Genomic DNA, 20,063 nt, shown 5'->3' with positions numbered 1-20,063 from the left:
ATATAACCAAATCTGACAATTCCCTCGACGCGCCTTGATAGAGACAAAGGGCTGGCTGCAGAATGACTCCGCGCTACGTCAACCGTCCTGCTCAACAATTATAATGATCTGGTATAGGCGACTGGTGATAAAGCTTAGCGGAAGTTATAACGCGCACTACATTATCGTGGGGGAATGTCCTAGATCCCCGATTTGACCGTTCTCTGCATTTGGACGTTGTGCTGAGAAAAACTTCGTACCTCGCTTTGTGCATATTACTGAAGAGGTGTTTCCTTGGGAGTAAGTAACCAGTGAATTCCAGGGATGTAAAACGATGTTTGACTTTCTCTGCCGATTTCCTGGGTTGTATTGGCTTGTTACTCATACATAACAGACACAATCCCAAGTCTGTGACAAAGATTCATTGCGTGTTAAGAAGAGGACAACGATTGTTATTTTCTTGGAGGATTTTTAATCACAGGAAACACTCTTCGATCAAGCTGAAAGGTATGTGATTGATTTAAAGTACACTTATTGAAAGATTGTCATTTCGTAGACGTCCAGCGTTTGTAAACGGTGGTACATGTACATGAAACAAAGCCGCTGTACATGAAACAAAACTGTGGAACACGGTACATGCCGTGATACATGGTAAACGCATATTAATTCTGTTTTATCTGGTGTGATTCTGAAGCAGAGTTTGTGGATAGAATTTATCAATTTATCTGGGAAGCAAACACATCGGTTGTCATAACAGTTTGTCCTGTTAATTTCAAACCATCTTGTCTTAGAGCAGAACACTTACTACATCGCATAGTCCTGTGTACAGTTGGTTTATCAGCATTAATAAACGCACCATACGTGTAGGCCTTGGCTATGTGCACTGTAACACCGGCGGTAAGTGCCCGAGACACACTGTTCAGAAGGACATTTGGTGACATAAAATTTCACCTATATTGACAAGGTACGATTTGCATGCGTATTATTTTAACTTTTTTTTTTGCACATGATCTGGGACTATAATTACGTCGGCTGATGAAAACGTGTGTAATGTGTGTAATTATGCATTGCTGCGAACAGCCAAAAAAGTAATTGCCATTGTAATTGCCCAGAATCTCAGCAATGTGAACGTACACATCTCTGTCAGCGGGTAGCGATGGGGGCGTGGACATGTGTCATACTCGCAGGCGATGGAACAATTAAACTTGTAACAACAGTAGAATTATTGCATGCAGTAATACATACAGCATTGGCGGATACATGGAAATTGTCAGAAAAATGTAGCAAATTACGAAATATATGTAACAAATTGTCAGATACATGTAGCAAATTACGAAATGTATGTAACAAATTGTCAGATACATGTAGCAAATTTCTAGATACATGTATCGAATAGCCAAATTCATGTAGCAAATTGCCGGAAACATGTAGAACATTATCAGACAAATGTAGCAAATTGCTAGACACATGTAGCAAATTGCCAGACACATGTAACAGATTGTCAAGCACATGTACCAAATTGCCAGATACATTTGGCAAATTGCAAGATTCATGTAGAACATTGCCAGATATCTGTAGCAAATTGCCAGATACATGTAGCAGATTGCCAGGTACTTGTATCAAATCGTCAGATATATGTAGAACACTGACGGATACATGTAGCAGATTGCCAGATGCATGTAGCAAATTACCAGATACATGTAATAAATTGCCAGGTACATGTAGCACATTGGCATATAGAACATTGACGGATACATATATCCCAATGACGGGTAAATGTAGCAAATTCCCAGATAAATGTAACATATATGTAATATGTATGATACATAATATGGATGATACACTGACAAATACATGTAACACACTGAAAAACCCATATAACACACTGGCAGATAAACGTAGCTAATTGTCAAAGAGATGCAACACATTGCCAGATACATGTAACAGATTATCAAGTACATGTATCAAATTGCCAGATACATGTAGAACATAAACGGATACACACAACAAATTGCCAGATACATGTAGCAAATTGTCAGGACACATGTAGATCATTGACGGCTACATGTAGCAAATTGCCAGATACATGTAACAGATTGTCAAATATATGTATCAAATTGCCAAATACATGTACCAAATTGCCAGATGCATGTAGCAAATTACCAGATACATGTAGCAAATTGCCAGATGCATGTGGCAAATTACCAAATACATGTAACAAATTGCCAGGTACATGTAGCACATTGGCATATAGAACATTGACGGATACATATATCACAATGACGGATAAATGTAGCAAATTCCCAGATAAATGTAACATATATGTAATATGTATGATACATAATATGGATGATACACTGACAAATACATGTAACACACTGAAAAAACCCATATAACACACTGACAGATAAACGTAGCTAATTGTCAAAGAGATGCAACACATTGCCAGATACATGAATCAAATTGCCAAACAAAAGTATCAAATTGTCAGATAAATGCAACATATGTGTAATATATATGATACATTGATAAATACACCTATAAATACAATGACATGTACATGTAACACACTGGCTGATAATCGTGGCACATTGGCAGATATTTGTAACACATTATGAGACACGTTTAACACATAGGCAGATAAATGTAATACAATGGTAAATACATGTAAGACACTTTATGGTAGATACATGTAACACACTAGCACATACATTGTAACACCCTGGCAGATAAATTTAGCACGTTGTCTGGTACATGTGACATACTGTCCCCTCCTCATTTCATGTATAGACATGTTGCTGTGCTTCGGCAGATTTCTAAATGTAACTTATAAATCATATTTAAGTAATGTATCTAGAAATGTGTGTAGATTTTTTCTCACTACGCATGGTGCATTTATATGGGTTGATTGTAATGGTGCGATTTATGGGCCATCTTCTATTGCCACGTTAAGTCATATTGTACTCCAAACAGCATTTTCGTGAAACCTATTAATGTTATAACATATATAACTGAACCTATATAAAACGTGCAGAGAATTGGTTTTTTAATGCAAAAAATCAGTGAAAAAATTATGATGTAATGAAAAGCATTTCACTGCATAAGATATATAAAGCTCATTTTTTAAATCCATATAAATACATGTACACCGACAAAAAACGAAAGAAATAGCATATACATTTCACTACGCTTAATTTTTTTATTCAGTTTAATGAACAGTCTTCGAACAACTTACCCAGTTTCAGCTCCACAAGCGCTGAACAGATTACTCTTGTTTACTTGTGGTGTACACTCCTGGTGTGAAGTCCCCAGTGGATCCTCACAGAATCTATTGCCAACTTAAAGACTTCATCGTTAAAACCCAAGCGCTCACTTCAAGACTTCATGAGTAATACATAGACCCAGCTCTGTCATTGTCAAGCAAACTTCCCATAGGGCTCTCAGAGAACTGAGACATTAGGCATACTTTTGAGGTAAAAAGCTCATTGTACACCTATTGTGTATTGTTTAAAGAACTTATAAGTTGTCTTGGGATAAATTTTTAACTAATTACTTGCCATTCAGGCTTGAATCCTATTGTTTTTGCTCGGATTATTATTATTCTCGGCAAGTTTGTGGTACGTTTTATGAGAAAACTACAAATGGTACATAATTGAAATGTTAGTATGTTTTAGGAAAGGATCTGAAATTGTGTTTTTTTTTATTTTCTGGAAACATTTGGTCGCGTGACTTGGCTACCATATTGGATTTTGTGCCAAACCTAAAAAGTCTTCTTCTCCAGAACGGCTAATGCGATTAAGCTGTACGGCAGTTGCATAAGGGGTGTGATTGTGTACTTTCTCCGTTGAAAATGGTACAAGCTCGATAGTGGCTAATAATTTTTACACTTCTGCATATGATGTCCGGTAAATAGTCCTATCAGATCCAATTTTGGACGCTGATTCCGAAAATGAAATTTTTGCAAAACCGGAAGTGACACAAACACAAATGGTCCGATTGACTTAAAATTTGGCACACAGAACAAGCGTTTCATGGAGGCCAGTTGGACGGAAAAAGAATGCAGTATGTATGCAAATTAGGTTTTAATTGATACATATGAAGTGACGTCGTGTCAAAACGAAAAATTTTAACTTGATGATTCTTAGCATGCTTCCTGACACAGTTTGGCGTCCTGATAACGATTCGGTCTTATATTTATCTTGCGAAGTATGCTTTTGTCGCAAATTGCGAACAAATTGCGCAGAAACGCAATTTCACTCACATAGCGAATTGGGGAAACCACTACAGATTTGTGGGTTGAGGAAACCGTATACAGAATTGAAGAAACCACTACAGGTTTATGGGTTGAGGAAGCCACTGCAGGTTTGTGGGTTGAGAAAACCGCGCAGAGCATAGGGGAAAATTGGAGAAACCGCCGTCGGTTTAGGAAATTCACAGTGGACGGACGAAATCACCAGATGTAAGGCACCAGGACAAGCCAATTGGATTTTATCAAGGATACAGATGGTCTGAGCCGAGCAGACATGCACCATCAGACAGATTAGATCTTTTGTAATATCAAGGTAGCTCAATGGTTCTAAGCTGTACGTATCTCTAAATCTATACTGTATTTTGTTATTCGCCGTTTTATTATTCAAGATTAACCAAGAAGAATAGCTGAATAGATTTAAATACATGACAGCAGATGTCTCCAGTCAAGCAGGAAAATCTATGCTGTTATTTGTCATGTACAACTGGTTTACCTAGCACAGATGTGCGTAGTGTCAAATTTGGTATCGCTAAAGTGAGGTCAAGTAGTCTCTCCCTGTATTCTACTGATTTGTCGCTAACTAGATCTGAAGTAACAACAGCCTCTCGTAGTCGCTTCATATACTGACTTGTCCCTAACTAGATCTGAAGTAACAACAACCTCTCGTAGTCGCTTCATATACTGACTTGTCGCTAACTAGATCTGAAGTAACAACAACCTCTCGTAGTCGCTTCATATACTGACTTGTCGCTAACTAGATCTGAAGTAACAACAACCTCTCGTAGTCACTCCCTATACTGACTTGTCGCTGACTAGATCTGAAGTAACAACAACCTCTCGTAGTCACTCCCTATACTAACTTGTCGCTAACTAGATCTGAAGTAACAACATTCTCTCGAAGTCGCTTTCTACACTGACCTGTAAGTATAGGAAGCAACTACAAGGCTACGCCTGCTTCCCTAACCAAACACCATCATTTTAACGCTTTGCCAAATCCTGAAGACGTCTTAGTCTCACATATACTTGACGGCATCACACTCGATATGTATGCATGCACGAGTACTCAGCTAACCGTGCAAATGACCTGGGAAATTGGGGAAAACCAGACACTAAAATAGCCGAAGGAAATGTAAAATGTTTTAAATATGTCAAGTGCCAGCAGTGAACCGGAATTCTTTACTGAGGCCGGGGAAGTTTTCAGTTGCAGTTTGTTTTGAAATCTAAAGCCAACCAAAATAGAACACTTGCGAAATACGGTCTCAATACCGGAACTAAACATCCGGAATATAATTCTGATAAGTTAGACTCTCCGCCCTAACAAAAAATCAGTTTTCTTGACTTTCCGTTGAGATAGCACACACACGACATATCAAGACTTGTTGGCTTGTGAAACAACACGGGGAAAGGCCTACTAATCTCAACATTCGGTAAGTGCTCTTCATGTTTCGTCTAAAAAGACAGTGAAGTTTGCAAGCAATGAAAGTATCCATTTTCAAACTATATTTATATTTTTTATTTGATTGGTGTTTAACACCGTTTCGGTACTCCAGGCTATTTTACTGATAAGACTGCTGCCAATATAGGTAACCTGCATGATCGACCTGGAGCGGAACTCAGAAGGACCGCATTAGTGAGAGGCTCTCCGTTTAAACCATACATAAAAGGGATACATTTCTAATGTTAAATATAGTTACTTATTACATTATACGTTGATATTTTGTTGTTAGATAACATAACGGTATACTCATCAAAAGTTTTCGTTTTTCTTACCATGTTAAATGTACATTTAAACTAGAATAATGTGCTTTATGCAGTTCCTGATTGTAGGAATGGCTCTATTTAGAGGAAGTAAATTTGATTTGTGTTGTGTACAAGTCCGTTCCCTTTATTATACATGTAACACATGATTACGTCAGGTTACATATTTTGTTTTACTGGAAGGACGGGCAATAACGCACTGTTGAATCTGAGCTTTGGATGTTGTTAAATCATAAACACTGCAATTTGGATACACATATACCTACACTTGTTTACAAGTGATCGTCTCAAATGCATAAGAACATATTTAATTAAATGGATTGTCCTCCAGGAAATACAATATCGTCTCCATCATTCTTAATCATTTTGCGACTATAACGTATAGGGAGCCACCACTAGAGATTGTTCTTACTTCAAATCAAGTTATCGACAGGTCGGTAGAGGGAGCCACTACTAGAGATTGTTCTTACTTCAAATCAAGTTATCGACAGGTCGGTAGAGGGAGCCACTACTATAGATTGTTCTTACTTCAAATCAAGGTATCGACAGGTCAGTATAGGGAGCGACTACTAGAGATTGTTCTTACTTCAGATCAAGTTATCGACAGGTCAGTATAGGGAGGCACTACTATAGATTGTTCTTACTTCAGATCAAGTTATCGACAGGTCAGTATAGGGAGCCACTACTAGAGATTGTTCTTACTTCAGATCAAGTTATCAACAGGTCAGTATAGGGAGCCACTACTAGAGATTGTTCTTACTTCAGATCAAGTTATCGACAGGTCAGTATAGGGAGCCACTACTAGAGATTGTTCTTACTTCATACCTATTTTATAGCTGATTCAAGGCCCCTAGCTGTCTCACATATGTACAGTATTATATTTTTAATATGTCAGTGCAGTACTCAGTGAATCGTATGCCCTTATGATTCTTGTGCCATTTGCCAGTGAGTGTTTCTATGTATCAGACGAAACAACAAGTCCCTATCACCTAAGTCTTTAAACTCGCCAGGGAATAAAACACTACCCTGTCCATATACCTGTATGTTATATGCTTTCAAACACTCCTAATCGGATTACAGCTCAGAACGCGATCCCTTGAAAGGACATGCAAAAAACTGTCGCCATTGATGCAGTGTGATTTCTTCCACTCAAAACATTGTAATCAATCTTTATCAAAGTGTTGAAAGAACGAGTAGTTGATTGCTGAGTAAGGTTATGATGCAAGCAGCAGGACAGCATATAAGTAGCAGGACAGCCTATAAGCAGTAGGGCAGCTTATAAATAGCAGGACAGCTTAAGCAACAGGACAGCCTATAAACAGCAGGACAGCCCATAAGTAGCAGGACAGCTTAAGCAACAGGACAGCCTATATGCAGCAGGACAGTCTGTACGCAGCAGGATAGCCTATAAGCTGCAGAATAGCCTATATGCAGCAGGACAGTCTATAAGTAGCAGGACAGCCTATAAGCAACAGGACAGTTTATAAGCAACCGGACAGTTCATAAGCAGCAAGACATCCTATCAGTAGAAAGACAGCCTAAAGGTAGCTGGACAGCCTATAAGTAAAAATACAGCCTATAAGCACCAGGACAGCCTATAAGCAACAGGACAGTTTATAAGAAACAGGACAGCCTATAAGCAGCAGGACAGCCTATACGCAAGAGGACAGCCTATAAGCAGCAGGACAGTCTATAAGCAGCAGGACAGCTTATAAGCAGCAGGACAGCCTATAAGCAGCAGGACAGCCTATAAGCAGCAGGACAGCTTATAAGTAGCAGAACAGTTTGTAAGCAGCAGGACAGCCTATAAGTAGCAGGACAGTCTATATGCAGCAGGACAGCCAACAAGTAGTGTTACAGCATGCAAGCAGCAGGCAGTATTAATATTGGTAGAAAACTTTAAAAGCTCGCCAACAGTGGAATATATGACATAAAAAGTTGTAAATTTTGACATAAATTTTGCAGCAGATGTAATCAGGTTTGCTTCGGGCCGATGATTCCGAATCTCTTTTGTTTTTGGTTTACGTGTATGAACACATAGTTTTCTTTCCGGTATCACGCCATACTCAATATTTCACTTGCATGATGAAAGTCAGATGACACTGGGCTGGGCCTTAGCTGATTAGTTAGCTGTAAAACTTGACCCAAAGATTAATTCTAAAGCATTAAACAGAAAGAAAAGAAAGAGACAAACTGAAGACAGATTGTCTTCGCGTTTGATCATGAGTAATTCAATGCCAGGACAGGAAGGTCCCAGCTAAACACAGAGTGGAGGTTGTTGGTGGGGCGGTAGAGGCGGGAAATATTGGGTCTGGCGCCAGCCTTTCGGGGAGTACCTAATTGGGCAAAACAAGAAATAGCTGTGGAAAATCTGGCCGAGGTAGGTGTTTGAATATAGCTTGATCTATTGATTCTGTTTCAGGTTGCAGTGGAGTTATACAGTTCTTAATGTTGTTATACGGACATCGCTACACACTACTAACTCAAATAATTTGTCCTAGAAATAGAAATATATTGAATTTGCACCGACCCTGTTGCTAATTCCAGTTATGTCAGATGGCCAGCTTAGAGATAAGGTTTAGAGATAAATCATTTTGCTTAATATTTCACAATGGTTCCAGATATGTACTTATAGAATTCAGTTTTCTAGCCAATTTATCTATTTATCTAACTGGATTTTACGACTGCATTGCTTATCTGAGGATGTGAGTTCAAATCCTGCTCTTACTTGTTTAGATGAGGCTTTAGATCAGCAGCAACCTGGGATGGTCTGGCAACAACCTGCGGATATTCGTGGGATTCCCTTGGGCTCTGTCCTGTTTCCTCCCACCATAATGCTGGCCGTTGCCCTATTAGTAAGACGTAAAATACCAAATAACTAAATAACTCAGCGGGTTTGTCAGATGCCCGTCTGACCCACAGACCAGAACGCAGTCATTATAATTAAAATGTTCTTGTGCTAGTCGTAAAACCGATAGACTCGCGTAAGGAACATGGGTTTGAACTTAGCAGGATAAATGTAAACTTACGTTTATTGAATATGTTGATGTGACTGCTGGTTTTAAACCTTAAGCTGTGTTCAATCTCTGCGGATTGATCACTTTATAACGCTATTCCTGGCTACATATACCAATATTTCACCCTTGGATCGAACAGCCCAGAAAATTGTCTGAGATTACCTTCCCGCTGAGGTAAAGGTCGTTAATGGTGGACTGACAGGTCAATTTTGGGTTCGTCTCCAAGCTCTCACAACCACATCATAACTCATGTGTACCATATCCCAGGATAGAGACAGGCTTAGTTTGAAATAAGCTAGAGGGCCGCTATTTATCAAGCAATTTAAGACTTAAGTCTTAAATTGCAAGTCCCTGAAAGGCCAAACTTAGAACAGGAGAGAACTCAAATTGTGGTTAGTATATTGTTCTGCAGTAAAAAATAAGTCAGTGCACAAATTTTAAACATTGCAGAGCAAAACATTATAATTGCAGACGTGTCTGAATTTGTGACTTCAGTCTTACAATGTTTACCCAGGATGAGGCTCAGTCTAGCTGGCTAAGCCCTCTGTCCCAAACGCACGCTAACCTGTGTTTCAGTGTACCGGTATGTTGTCTTGAACGATACATTATATATGTATACATATATTATACACCAAAAGTATACAGGGATTTATTTATGATAAATAAAAGCATATCAATAAAAAATACAAATCAATATTATTCCGTTTTCAGACATCAACGTCGGATATTCAAAGACGGCGTTCTTTGTCTTATTTATTTATTTATTTGGCGTTTTACGCCGTACTCAAGAATGTGTCAATAAGGCGACGGCGGCCAGCATTATGTTGGTAGGAAACCGGGCAGAACCCGGCGAAACCCACGACCGTTGCTGGCAGACCTCAACACGTACGGCCATAGAGGAAGCCAGCATGACCCGCACTCGAACTCACAGCGACCGCTTTGGTGAGAGACTCCTGGGTCATTGCGCCGCACTGACACGCAAACCCCTCGTTGCATATGCTTACTACAAGATACTCAGTGTTCGCCAATACTGAGCTGGATACCACACAAACTGTATGTGTAATATTAGTGCTTCCTCCTAGAACACACATTGAGGGTTCTTGTTTATAGGGCTGATACATTTGAAGGCCACTGTATATTTAAATTTGGTGAGCTATGACCACTTTAGTCTCATTGATTTGCAATATATAAACGTATAAGGATGCCGCACGGGAGATTTTCCGATTGTCCGACTCCAGTTGCATAGTCAAAAAGAGAAATTATCTTTCCCAAAACTTGCTTTAAAACTTAATGTTGAAAGAGTTAAGAGAGAAAAAAGAAAGGAATGCGAGCATAGAGAGCAGAGCAGAGAGAACGGGCTGAAAAAAGAGAGCTGTAGAACTTATTGATTCGAGCATCTCATTTTATACTTACGTGTATTATATTATTATATCGTATTATGGGGCCATGGAGACGTAAGTACTGAGAATCTGAATTTTTCTTATCGTGTAGTACTTAATTGTTTTAAAGTCAAAGAAAACAGTGACATGAGATATGTGTAAGATAAAAGATCATTACTGTGCCGGGAAAATAATTTCTTTCTTGCTTTTTATTCTTTTCCAAGCGAGTAAAGTGTAAGCTGTTATATGACCATCGTATGACCTTGGTGGCACATCAGAGTTTTGCTACTTTTCACCAACGGACCACTTTTCCAAGCGAGTAATGTGCATTTTACTGTAAGCTTTTATGACCATAGTATGACAAGTGGTGGCACACAGACTTTTGCAACGTGACACAGACAGCTGAACGTCTGCACTCAAAATGCGTACACATATGGAAGTGTGAATGCATCTGCCAATTGTACCTTGCACCGACTATACTGGGTCCCAAAAGACATCTGTAAATGTTTCTAAACCATTTTAGTTGGTTGATGAATTCTGATTAAAAATTGACCAGTTTCCCTGGACAGCATGTACTTCACTTTACTGAAGTTTATGCCTTTAAGCTGGCGAGGTTAACTGGACACACTATGGCCGCTACCTGCTGTTTCCCTGTGTACAAGGAGGTCCGGCCACTTCACCGGAAGTGTATATACACACCTACTCCCCGACCAATGTGCCTTGGACAGTAGTTGTAGAGGCATCGCGTGAAGCCTCCTTTTCGAACAGCTGATGGTATTGTTTGGCGGCTTGTATGAATTATTCATGAGCAGGGAATTTGCGAAATTGTCTTTGCGATAAGCGTTGTTATGCGTAATCTTTCCACACTCAGGGTTTTACGAGAAACCACAGAACTGGGTTAATATTTACGTCCATAAATGGGCGAAGGAGCATACAGGAATACTGTATCGGTAGCATTTACTTTAAATCTTTTAGCTTTTTGTTTAACATTAGTCTTAAAGTACAAGACAGACCCTGGCTAAAACATATTTCAGTCGAAAGCAGAATACTCAAGCTTTCTAAATAGTGTCATACTATATTATTTTAAAGAGATTTCACCGAATAGCATGTAGAACAAAATGACAATACTGCACACATGGCTAGTGTGAATCGAGATAGCCATCTTGAGAATTTCATCCATTCAAACACATTGCTATCAGATTGCGCGGCCTAAGATGTGACGTATCCTTTACCCATTCACTCCATGGAGTGATATCTGATAAAACAAATCTATTGCATAAGACATCATTTGCGATCGCTCACACCGATTTAGTTACATTCAGCTCATTTTAGCGTTTACTGAGCAGTTTCTAAATATGAAATATCAGAATCAGTGCAAAATCAATTTGGGATGCTGACGGTTATGGGAATGAGAAGACGACATCTCAACGGACAAAGCTTACAATTAATTACATCTTATGGTATATATTTTTTTCTGAATTTATTACAACTGAAGAATTTAAATTTTGCTCCTTTGTCTTTGTCGCATATAAGGGATGTTTTTGTCAGTTTTCTTTTATAAAATACAGTAAACTTACTGAAACGTCGTGTTTAAGCTGAGGAGCATTCTTTGACGTCCACGATAACTAGGTCAGAACTGTCTTCATCTTAGAAACCACCGCTACAAACTTGAAGTATAAAATCCAGCGATACTCGAATGCCCAGACCAGCCTCAGTGGTGTTTAGATTTATTTCCATTTGTTTCCAAATTGAGCATGAATCTCGTTGTACAATAATCCCATTGTAATTCCGTAAACATTTATTAGGTTTCAAAATCACCAGCACAACTCTTCCGGAGGCTACGACCTAACCAGGAATACCCCGGCTGTGCATCTGCAGCTAAGCTATTTAAACAGGGTCGCTGGAGTTCCTTGTAAATGATATAGTAGGCCTACTATAATAACAGTTCAAGCAGTGGAAGAAATATTCTTCCAGTATGTCCAACTTCCGAGAAAACTATATTTATCACATGGACCTTCATCGACCGAGTCCACAACTTATTGTACGGAAAATACCTTCAACGTTAGAGAGCTTGTGTAAACGTGACGTCACTTGCTCTCGATAATGGAGATGTGCTGAAGCTGGGTCAAGACGAATTTTTACTTAACTTTTAATGGGTTGAAAAAATCTAAAAAAAATATCTAATGCAGGTTTAAGATACTTTGAATTTGAGTGGATATAAAAATTAGTCAGGTGTTGTCTTTCACTTTGACTGATTTACGCAACTGCTGTTATATTTGTACTTAACTGACTGTGTAATATAGAATTTATTATGCATATTATCTTTAATGTTTAGGTTTTTACTTAGTTAGCCATTCAGTAGTTACTGTAATCTATACAAGCAGATACACACATTCTAAAAGGACTGGCTAAACAGATCTCAGGAATTTACTCTGAGAAACAGCTGTGATAACTGTTCCCCCAAGCACCTGTTTACACTGGAAATGTTTGGTTAGCTGTGTTAGTTTGGGGTAAACTTCCACATTGAAGCTATTAACCGATCAAAAGTCACTAGATCTAAAAAGTGATCAATGTGATTTAATTAATCTGAAAAATAAGGATTATATGTATCAATTACTAGCTTCTGTCTATGTTTAACTTGATCTGCCATTTTCTCAAGCAGGTAGTTAAGAAGTTGCATTTTATATTGGTTAACACATGGTCAAGCCTAATTCCTTTGTTCGAGCTGACCATACCAGTCTTCAGTAGCTACAGGCATGTGTGTATTGCCCCACTGTATGTAAGCTAGGTGGCAGCACATCTGATATGGATTAACTTCACCTTGGCATCTATCGCCCTTGATGACCCCTGCTGGTTAATACCACCCTAGCAGCCCAGCGTCTATCTGGTGACTAAACGAGATGGCTGCACCGGCAGTACAAGAATCAAATGAAGACAAACTTAATACAACAACAACTGTTTGTAACTATCCATGGTTATTGTACTGGCTCCTGTGGATCCTCTAACATAACATAATCCTCAGTAATCTAGTAGATTTTCCAGCAGATGTACATATATTGGAACTGATCATACTTTTGGGCATTAGATGTTCTTTATGGCCAGTCAGCAAGCATTTCCTTTTATTGTTGGCATATATATGTATATGTATGTTTCCGTCAAAATTTGTTATTCGGTCTAAATGTGTAACGTAACATTTTGACTACCTTAAGAACAAAGGTTTACGTGATCATACCATACAAGGACATGTCACATGCATAACATACATGTGGTTATCATGCCTGACTCTTTATCGTTCTTCCTCATGCGGTAACGGTTCTGGGTTGTACAATATGTATACAGCCTCTAGTATAACAATCTACTACCAAGATTATTACTGTATACATTAGCCTACACTCTTGATTTGTCACGTATATGTTAAATGATCAACAGAGTAATTTAGGAATGTTATGTTTTGGTTGGAGGTGAAGGTCAGTGTTATACATTGGATATATGACCTGGCATCATAAAATGCATTTCTACCCAATCATGTGGATATATTATGTCACTTAAATTTATAATGTGAGCATGTCAACGTACTGGACATTATGTTTAGATGCCTCTCTTAAACAGGATACCCGTAACCCTGTGACCTTTGGCCTATCTAGAATTGACTATACTGCAATCATTGTTAGCATGATGTCTGTCACTTGGTTTCTGGATGCTACGCTTTAAAGTTACATTTTAAATTAAATTAAACACGGTAAAGAAAATTTAGAGAAGATTGCCCAAGGCCATTGGCCGCTAGGTTTTCTCATCAAAAACAGATGACAGGTACAGGTGTTTACAGGCAGGGGTAACATAAGAACTACATAGGACGATGGGTTATATAACGGCATCATGTCTCCCGCATATATAATCCTTTACAGAGCATCGTAACAGGTGTATTCCCATGAACTTACTGGCTAAATCCGCGTGTGTCCAGGATGTAGTTATGAACAAAATCAAAATCAAAAATCAAAATCAAAATCAAAAGAACCGATTTTCAGTGATTTCTAAGTCGTTGGACCCGAGAAGAAGAATTTTCCACAAGTGTTGCACGCTAGCTTTATCAGCTACTAGAACAGCATAATGTATGCCTGGACACAATAGTTTTGCAATACTCAAGAGCATGCATTATAACAGCATAATGTATACCTGGACACAATAGTTTTGCAATACTCAAGAGCATGCATTATAACAGCATAATGTATACCTGGACACACTAGTTTTGCAATACTCAAGAGCATGCATTATAGCCTCACTGTCAGACTAGCCTCTAAACCCTAACCTACCTTGACCTGTACGTATGTATACATGTCGTTGTGTATACACCTTAGCATACATATAACATGTTTATTGTACAGTATTATGTGTCTGGGTTAATACCAATGTTCAACACCTGAACTTGTTTAACTTACCTTTTATGATTTATATAGCATTTCTATTAAGTAAGATCTAAATTCTTTACTAATTAATACCTGTAAGCTGTAGTAGCTCCCCCCATTCCCTCCAAGACAGCCGAACAGTCAACACGTGTTTTGCCAAGATCACAGCCAGTCCTTGTTCATACATTTCACCAAAGTGCTGTACCATCTTGACTGCCAGACGTTACCCTTTAGGCTGCTTCCATTTGTGAGTCCCTCGGCGGGAACACTTACGTATTAAATCTCAGACTGTGGCATTTGTAAAAAGCCAGCAGAGCATTTGCGCTTCTTTACCCAATATACATTTAATACTTGTTTCCGTCAAAGGCCAGTCACGTGTCCACCCGTCAACGTAAGATAGTCTTGCAGGTGATTAAACCACAGACAAACAGGTCTTACATTACGACACAAATCTGACCGAAGATTTTTACGAAGTTATTATAATTTCACTGATATGACGTTTTTCTTTAAATATATTATTTGACATCACAAATACAATTATTATGCATCTATTCTGGGTTTTTTTAAGCTGCACGATGTGGTATCATACATCATACAGGTGTAGCGGACTAATTTCCCACTTAATTTTTTAATTTTTATATTTTGCTTAGAATTAGCATATCGTATACGTCGTGGAATTATTCGTAACGTAATTCGAACGTATGATACAACGTCCTCAGTTAGCCAACAGAGGTCGCTTGTTTAAAAGCGTCTTGGTATAAGAGCATGTCCACTGTGGGTTTCCCCAAGGCTCTGCCCCGTTTCCTCCCACCATAATACTGTCCGCCGTCGTATAAGTGAAATATTCTTGAGTACGGCGTAAAGCTCCAATCAAATAAATAACTAATTTTCACTGTGTATGCACCTGGATGCGACTAGTGATATTATACAAACAGTTAGTCGCAGATTTATTCCGAGCTACTTGCTTTTGAATAACCATCACGTGACGCAAGGCAATGTGTTCTTTGTGTCGAAACCAAGCTGTGGAGTTTATGGATTTAAAAAAAGTTTTCTAACTATATTTTCTGTAATAATATGGATGTCCAACATATCAATGTGTTGAGCTTGTGGTGTTACGTGTCACTGCCTACAGGCAATTTTGATAGCGAGTATGACTGACTTAACAGACAGCTGAATATAGTCGACTGGCTAAAAGAAACAGACAATAGTACATGCACGTAGCTAATAAAAGCAAGGATTGACACACGACCGCATGGCTGCCTTGTCATCCAGTTTTCATCGGAAACATTCACTGTGGAATCAGAAATTGCCAACTATTCCACAGAGCTACCACAGCGAGCTATGAGATAGCTCGCCGAGTCAAGAGCAATGACGACAGATGTGGAGTTCCGTTGTTACCATGACAACTTACCACCTGGTGACGGAAGCTCAGTTGTGTTTGCCAAAGATAGGATTCGGTGGGAAATATATCCAGTGTGTAAATACAAAGCTCAGCATCATAGCACCGATTGGATTTATGTTAACGTCTCTCTGGCGCACAGGGTCAAGCAAATCCGTGTTAATATCCGCCTCTACCAGGTTCTTAATGAAATAAGTTATGCAGGTAGGCTATATGAGTTAAGGCACGAGGGAGTCTCCGAGTAGTAGGCTTATACAAAACTTAGATACGTGCAATATAAAGACGCTTTGAACTGCATATACAAAACTAAAAAAATCTATGTCTTGAAATGGTTGCCCTCCCTGTCCCATCCCTCTCACTGGCCCGCCTATCAACGTATTTTTATGATATTTAAAGTATGTAATCATAACTTCGTCATCGAAAATGAGCGAAAATTTTTAAGTACACCTCCAGCCGGAAAATTATGTATCTTGTACGATTGAGGCGATTCTGTTTGGAGAGGACCACAATGTTTTATATGACCTTTTTCCATCTAACAAATAACAACTTGCATACCTCCTGTTTATAAAGGCCAAACTGATATAAATTTATGGATTTACTAAAACGTATCTAAAAACCGACACACATGAAGAGGTCTGACTTTCTGCAGTATATTTTTAACAAATTGGCACCTGGATCGTTAGGCTCTTTGCCAGTGCTGCCAGGTTTGTACGTACGTATATGTTATCATCGAGTGTAGGTCTTTTTAGCAAGCGAATTTCTTCACTGCAAATAACAGGAAGAAATGAGGCGGTATGACACCGGTACTATGCGAGAATTCTTATTTCTCAGGGCTTTCATGTTCGCCCTTGTGCCGCGGGTCGAGATCCGAGAGGCGCGGGAAGACATGTCCTCATCCGACTTCCATAGTAACCCGACATGACTTTCACCATCATCCGGACTATAACTTAGAGAGTCTGTTTGCTTTTAACATTTATACTGTTTCTCCTTGATGATTAACTGACCTCGCTTTTAAGCATAGAGCTTTTCAACGTGTTTACATTTTGGAAATGATCATCAAAATGAATTTCTTCATCGGAGTTAATTAACTTCTTTATTCGAAATGCCCACATTCTTGGCAAAGCTGTTAACCATGTTCTCCGCCATGAATTATAGCAGTGTCATTTGAGATATAGTTTAAGCAGCAGCATGTGGTCTTTCCTTGTAAGATGCCTAGCTTCTGCCTATGTGATCTTTATAAGTACGCATTTCATGAATATCGAAATATCAAATGTCGATATCAGCATTAAAATCTGATCTACTTATCGATATTTATAATTCAGTATTTGACGCAGTTTGATAACGGTTGTTTACTCTTGCATATCCTTATATATATGTCTATTTTGTGATTTATTTATTTATTTGTTTTATTGGCGTTTTACGCTTTACACCAGAATATTCTTTTCTACAACTGGGGTGAAGGATCAAATGGTAAAGCCGCGGTTACCAGAGAGTAAACCACCGGCCTTAGCCAGGTACATGTATGTGACAAACTACAGAGAAAGTAGCAGCTGGACAGCTGGACACGAGCCAGCGGCCACATGTATGTTGCCAGGGGCAGATCCAGTATAACGCGTAACGCCAATGTGCCAGCTAGGGCCTTGACAATGTTTGCTTAGTTGTCATTTTTATCTATATATCTGTGTATTAACCAGCCTTACAATGGTCTCGTTTCAGTTGATATAGTGCCGTTTGGATGAAATTGAAGATGCTTTGCACTTGTGGAGCCCAGTCTTCAGATACGAGCCCAATAATTGATGTGGAAAAAGTCCTTCAGGATTACGCGTGGAGGGAGTTCCGGCATCTCACTCCATGGTTGTCTGGCGTGTTAATACGGCGCAGTGATTACATCATAGATGTCCAATGGAACTTCTTCGAATTCGACCACGTCACCTCAAGATTTGAACCCAGGCCAAGTACTAAAGATGGATTTACGGAAAAGAAGACAGTTGAGTTGTACGCGACTAATTTTAAGAATGATACCGGTGTGGAACAGTCTTACAAATTCAAAATACAGCGTCAAACCAAAGCTACAACGTCAGTGACCTACCAGCGCGGTTTTACCATTAGGGGTAACGCCAATTTTAAAATCAGCATCCCTGCAGTGTTTGGAAACTGTGGCGTGAGTGCGGGAGTAGACGGACAGTTGAGTATCACGAAGAGCACAGGTGAGACGTTTGAGGAAGTGTTCACCTGGGAGACTGATAATGACGTAACTGTGGAGAGCAATCACATGACGTGTGCGAGGATGCTTCTGACGGAAGATGAATTGCTAGCTGACTTCGAAGTGAAGACGTCAGTGAGAATGCCCAGCGGTCAGGCGCCGATTGTCGTTCGCAGACGTCGAGATAACGAGATTCAGGCGGTGTGCCTTATAGACAATCTGGCCGAGGTGTTCGCTACTTACGAGGAAGATCACACAGTGGACGTCCTCAGAGTCAAGGTCCCGCCTAACGAGATTAGACATGTCGTCAAGCTGACGACAACAGGTGTCATCAGGAGCATGCGCTGGAGAGACCAAAAAATTTGCCTTCAGTCTCGTCCTCTACCTCAGCCCGCCGCAAAGGCCGAGGTAACAAAGCCCATCTTAGATTTACCAACAGACGACTTAGTAGACCTCAACGCCAAAGAAATTTATGCACACGTCATTCGTCACGTCACAGGCGTCACGAGTAATGACGTTGTTCAGGGCGATAACGCCAGCGACATTGCTAAAACCCTTCCTCCCCCAATCGCAGCTACGCCTTCCACCTCAACTGAGTCGAAGAAAGAAACTCGACTGATGAAATTTCCTACCATTCCAACCATCGTCACCGAAGTGCTTTCCGAAAATGGCGGCTCGTCGGCTCCGCAAACCAACGGCACAACGCCGGATTTAATCGCAGAGCCCAAAACGGACGGTGATCCCATGGTCAAACGACGAGCCGCAGAAGACAAACCTCGATTGGAACGCGGTGTGCCATGCGTGGACGGGAGTAGTCCCCCACGTGAACTGTCGCCAAAAACTACACTTACCACCCTCCAAGCAAGAAGAGCGAAATTAGCCAAAGTGACAAGTGTATAATATAGTTGTTGTTGTCGTCAAGAAATGAGTTTATCGATTTAGCCAAATTGGAAAAGGAAAAAAAAAAAGCGCGAATTTGTCTTGGACAGCTGTTTGAGACCGTCGTCTGTGGAAAAAATGCGTTGTACAATTCGACGCATTGTACCTTGAAGTCATCTTCAGGCGTTTTGCTTATATTGCTTGCTTACTTATATTGAGGTAATTAGCCTTATCTGCCTCAAGTGTCATGTCAGTAAGGAAAGATTGTGAGGAAATGTAGTTCATTTGGGTAAATATTTATCGTCAGGAGGGTACACAGGAGTAAACAGTTACCGTCAGGAGGGTACAGGGAGTAAATACTTACCGTCAGGTGGGTACAGAGGTGTAAATAGTTACCGCCAGGAGGATACAGGGGAGTGAATAGTTACCGTCAGGTGGGTACAGGGGAGTAAATAGTTATCGTCAGGTGGGTACAGGGGAGTAAATAGTTACCTTCAGGAGGGTACAGGTGAGTAAGTAGGTACCGTCAGGTGGGTACAGAGGTGTAAATAGTTACCGTCAGGAGGGTACAGGGGAGTAAATAGTTACCGTCAGGTGGGTACAGGGGAGAAAATAGCTACCGTCAGGTGGGTGCACAGGATTAAATAGTTACCTACAGGAGGGTACAGGGGAGTAAGTAGTTACTGTCAGGAGGATACAGGGCATAAATAGTTACCGTCAGCTGGGTACAGAAGTGTAAATAGTTATCGCCAGGTGGGTACAGGGGAGTAAATAGTTACCGTCAGGTGGGCACTGGG

At 39.8% G+C, this 20,063-nt stretch overlaps 1 protein-coding gene across 3 annotated transcripts in view; it reads left to right on the top strand.

Moving 5' to 3' along the window:
• The window catches only part of LOC135479603 (uncharacterized), a 73,759-nt gene extending 54,010 nt beyond the window's left edge, over positions 1 to 19,749 (top strand). The window contains exons 1-2 of one of the 3 annotated variants that reach the window (XM_064759493.1): positions 394 to 486; positions 17,901 to 19,749. In XM_064759493.1, the coding sequence (XP_064615563.1) occupies positions 17,920 to 19,287 (1,368 nt within the window). In that variant the 5' untranslated portion in view covers positions 394 to 486; positions 17,901 to 17,919 and the 3' untranslated portion in view covers positions 19,288 to 19,749. Of the gene's footprint in view, positions 1 to 393; positions 487 to 5,621; positions 5,656 to 17,900 lie in introns of those variants that run through there. The other 2 variants (XM_064759492.1, XM_064759491.1) reach the window with 2 other exon arrangements.
• The last annotated feature ends 314 nt before the right edge of the window (positions 19,750 to 20,063 follow it).

This window comes from Liolophura sinensis, chromosome 12 (genome assembly GCF_032854445.1).
Source record: "Liolophura sinensis isolate JHLJ2023 chromosome 12, CUHK_Ljap_v2, whole genome shotgun sequence".
Taxonomy (NCBI): Eukaryota; Metazoa; Mollusca; class Polyplacophora; order Chitonida; family Chitonidae; genus Liolophura; species Liolophura sinensis.
Note: the sequence above shows the minus strand (reverse complement) of the source record. Positions and strands in the feature narration are given on the sequence as shown.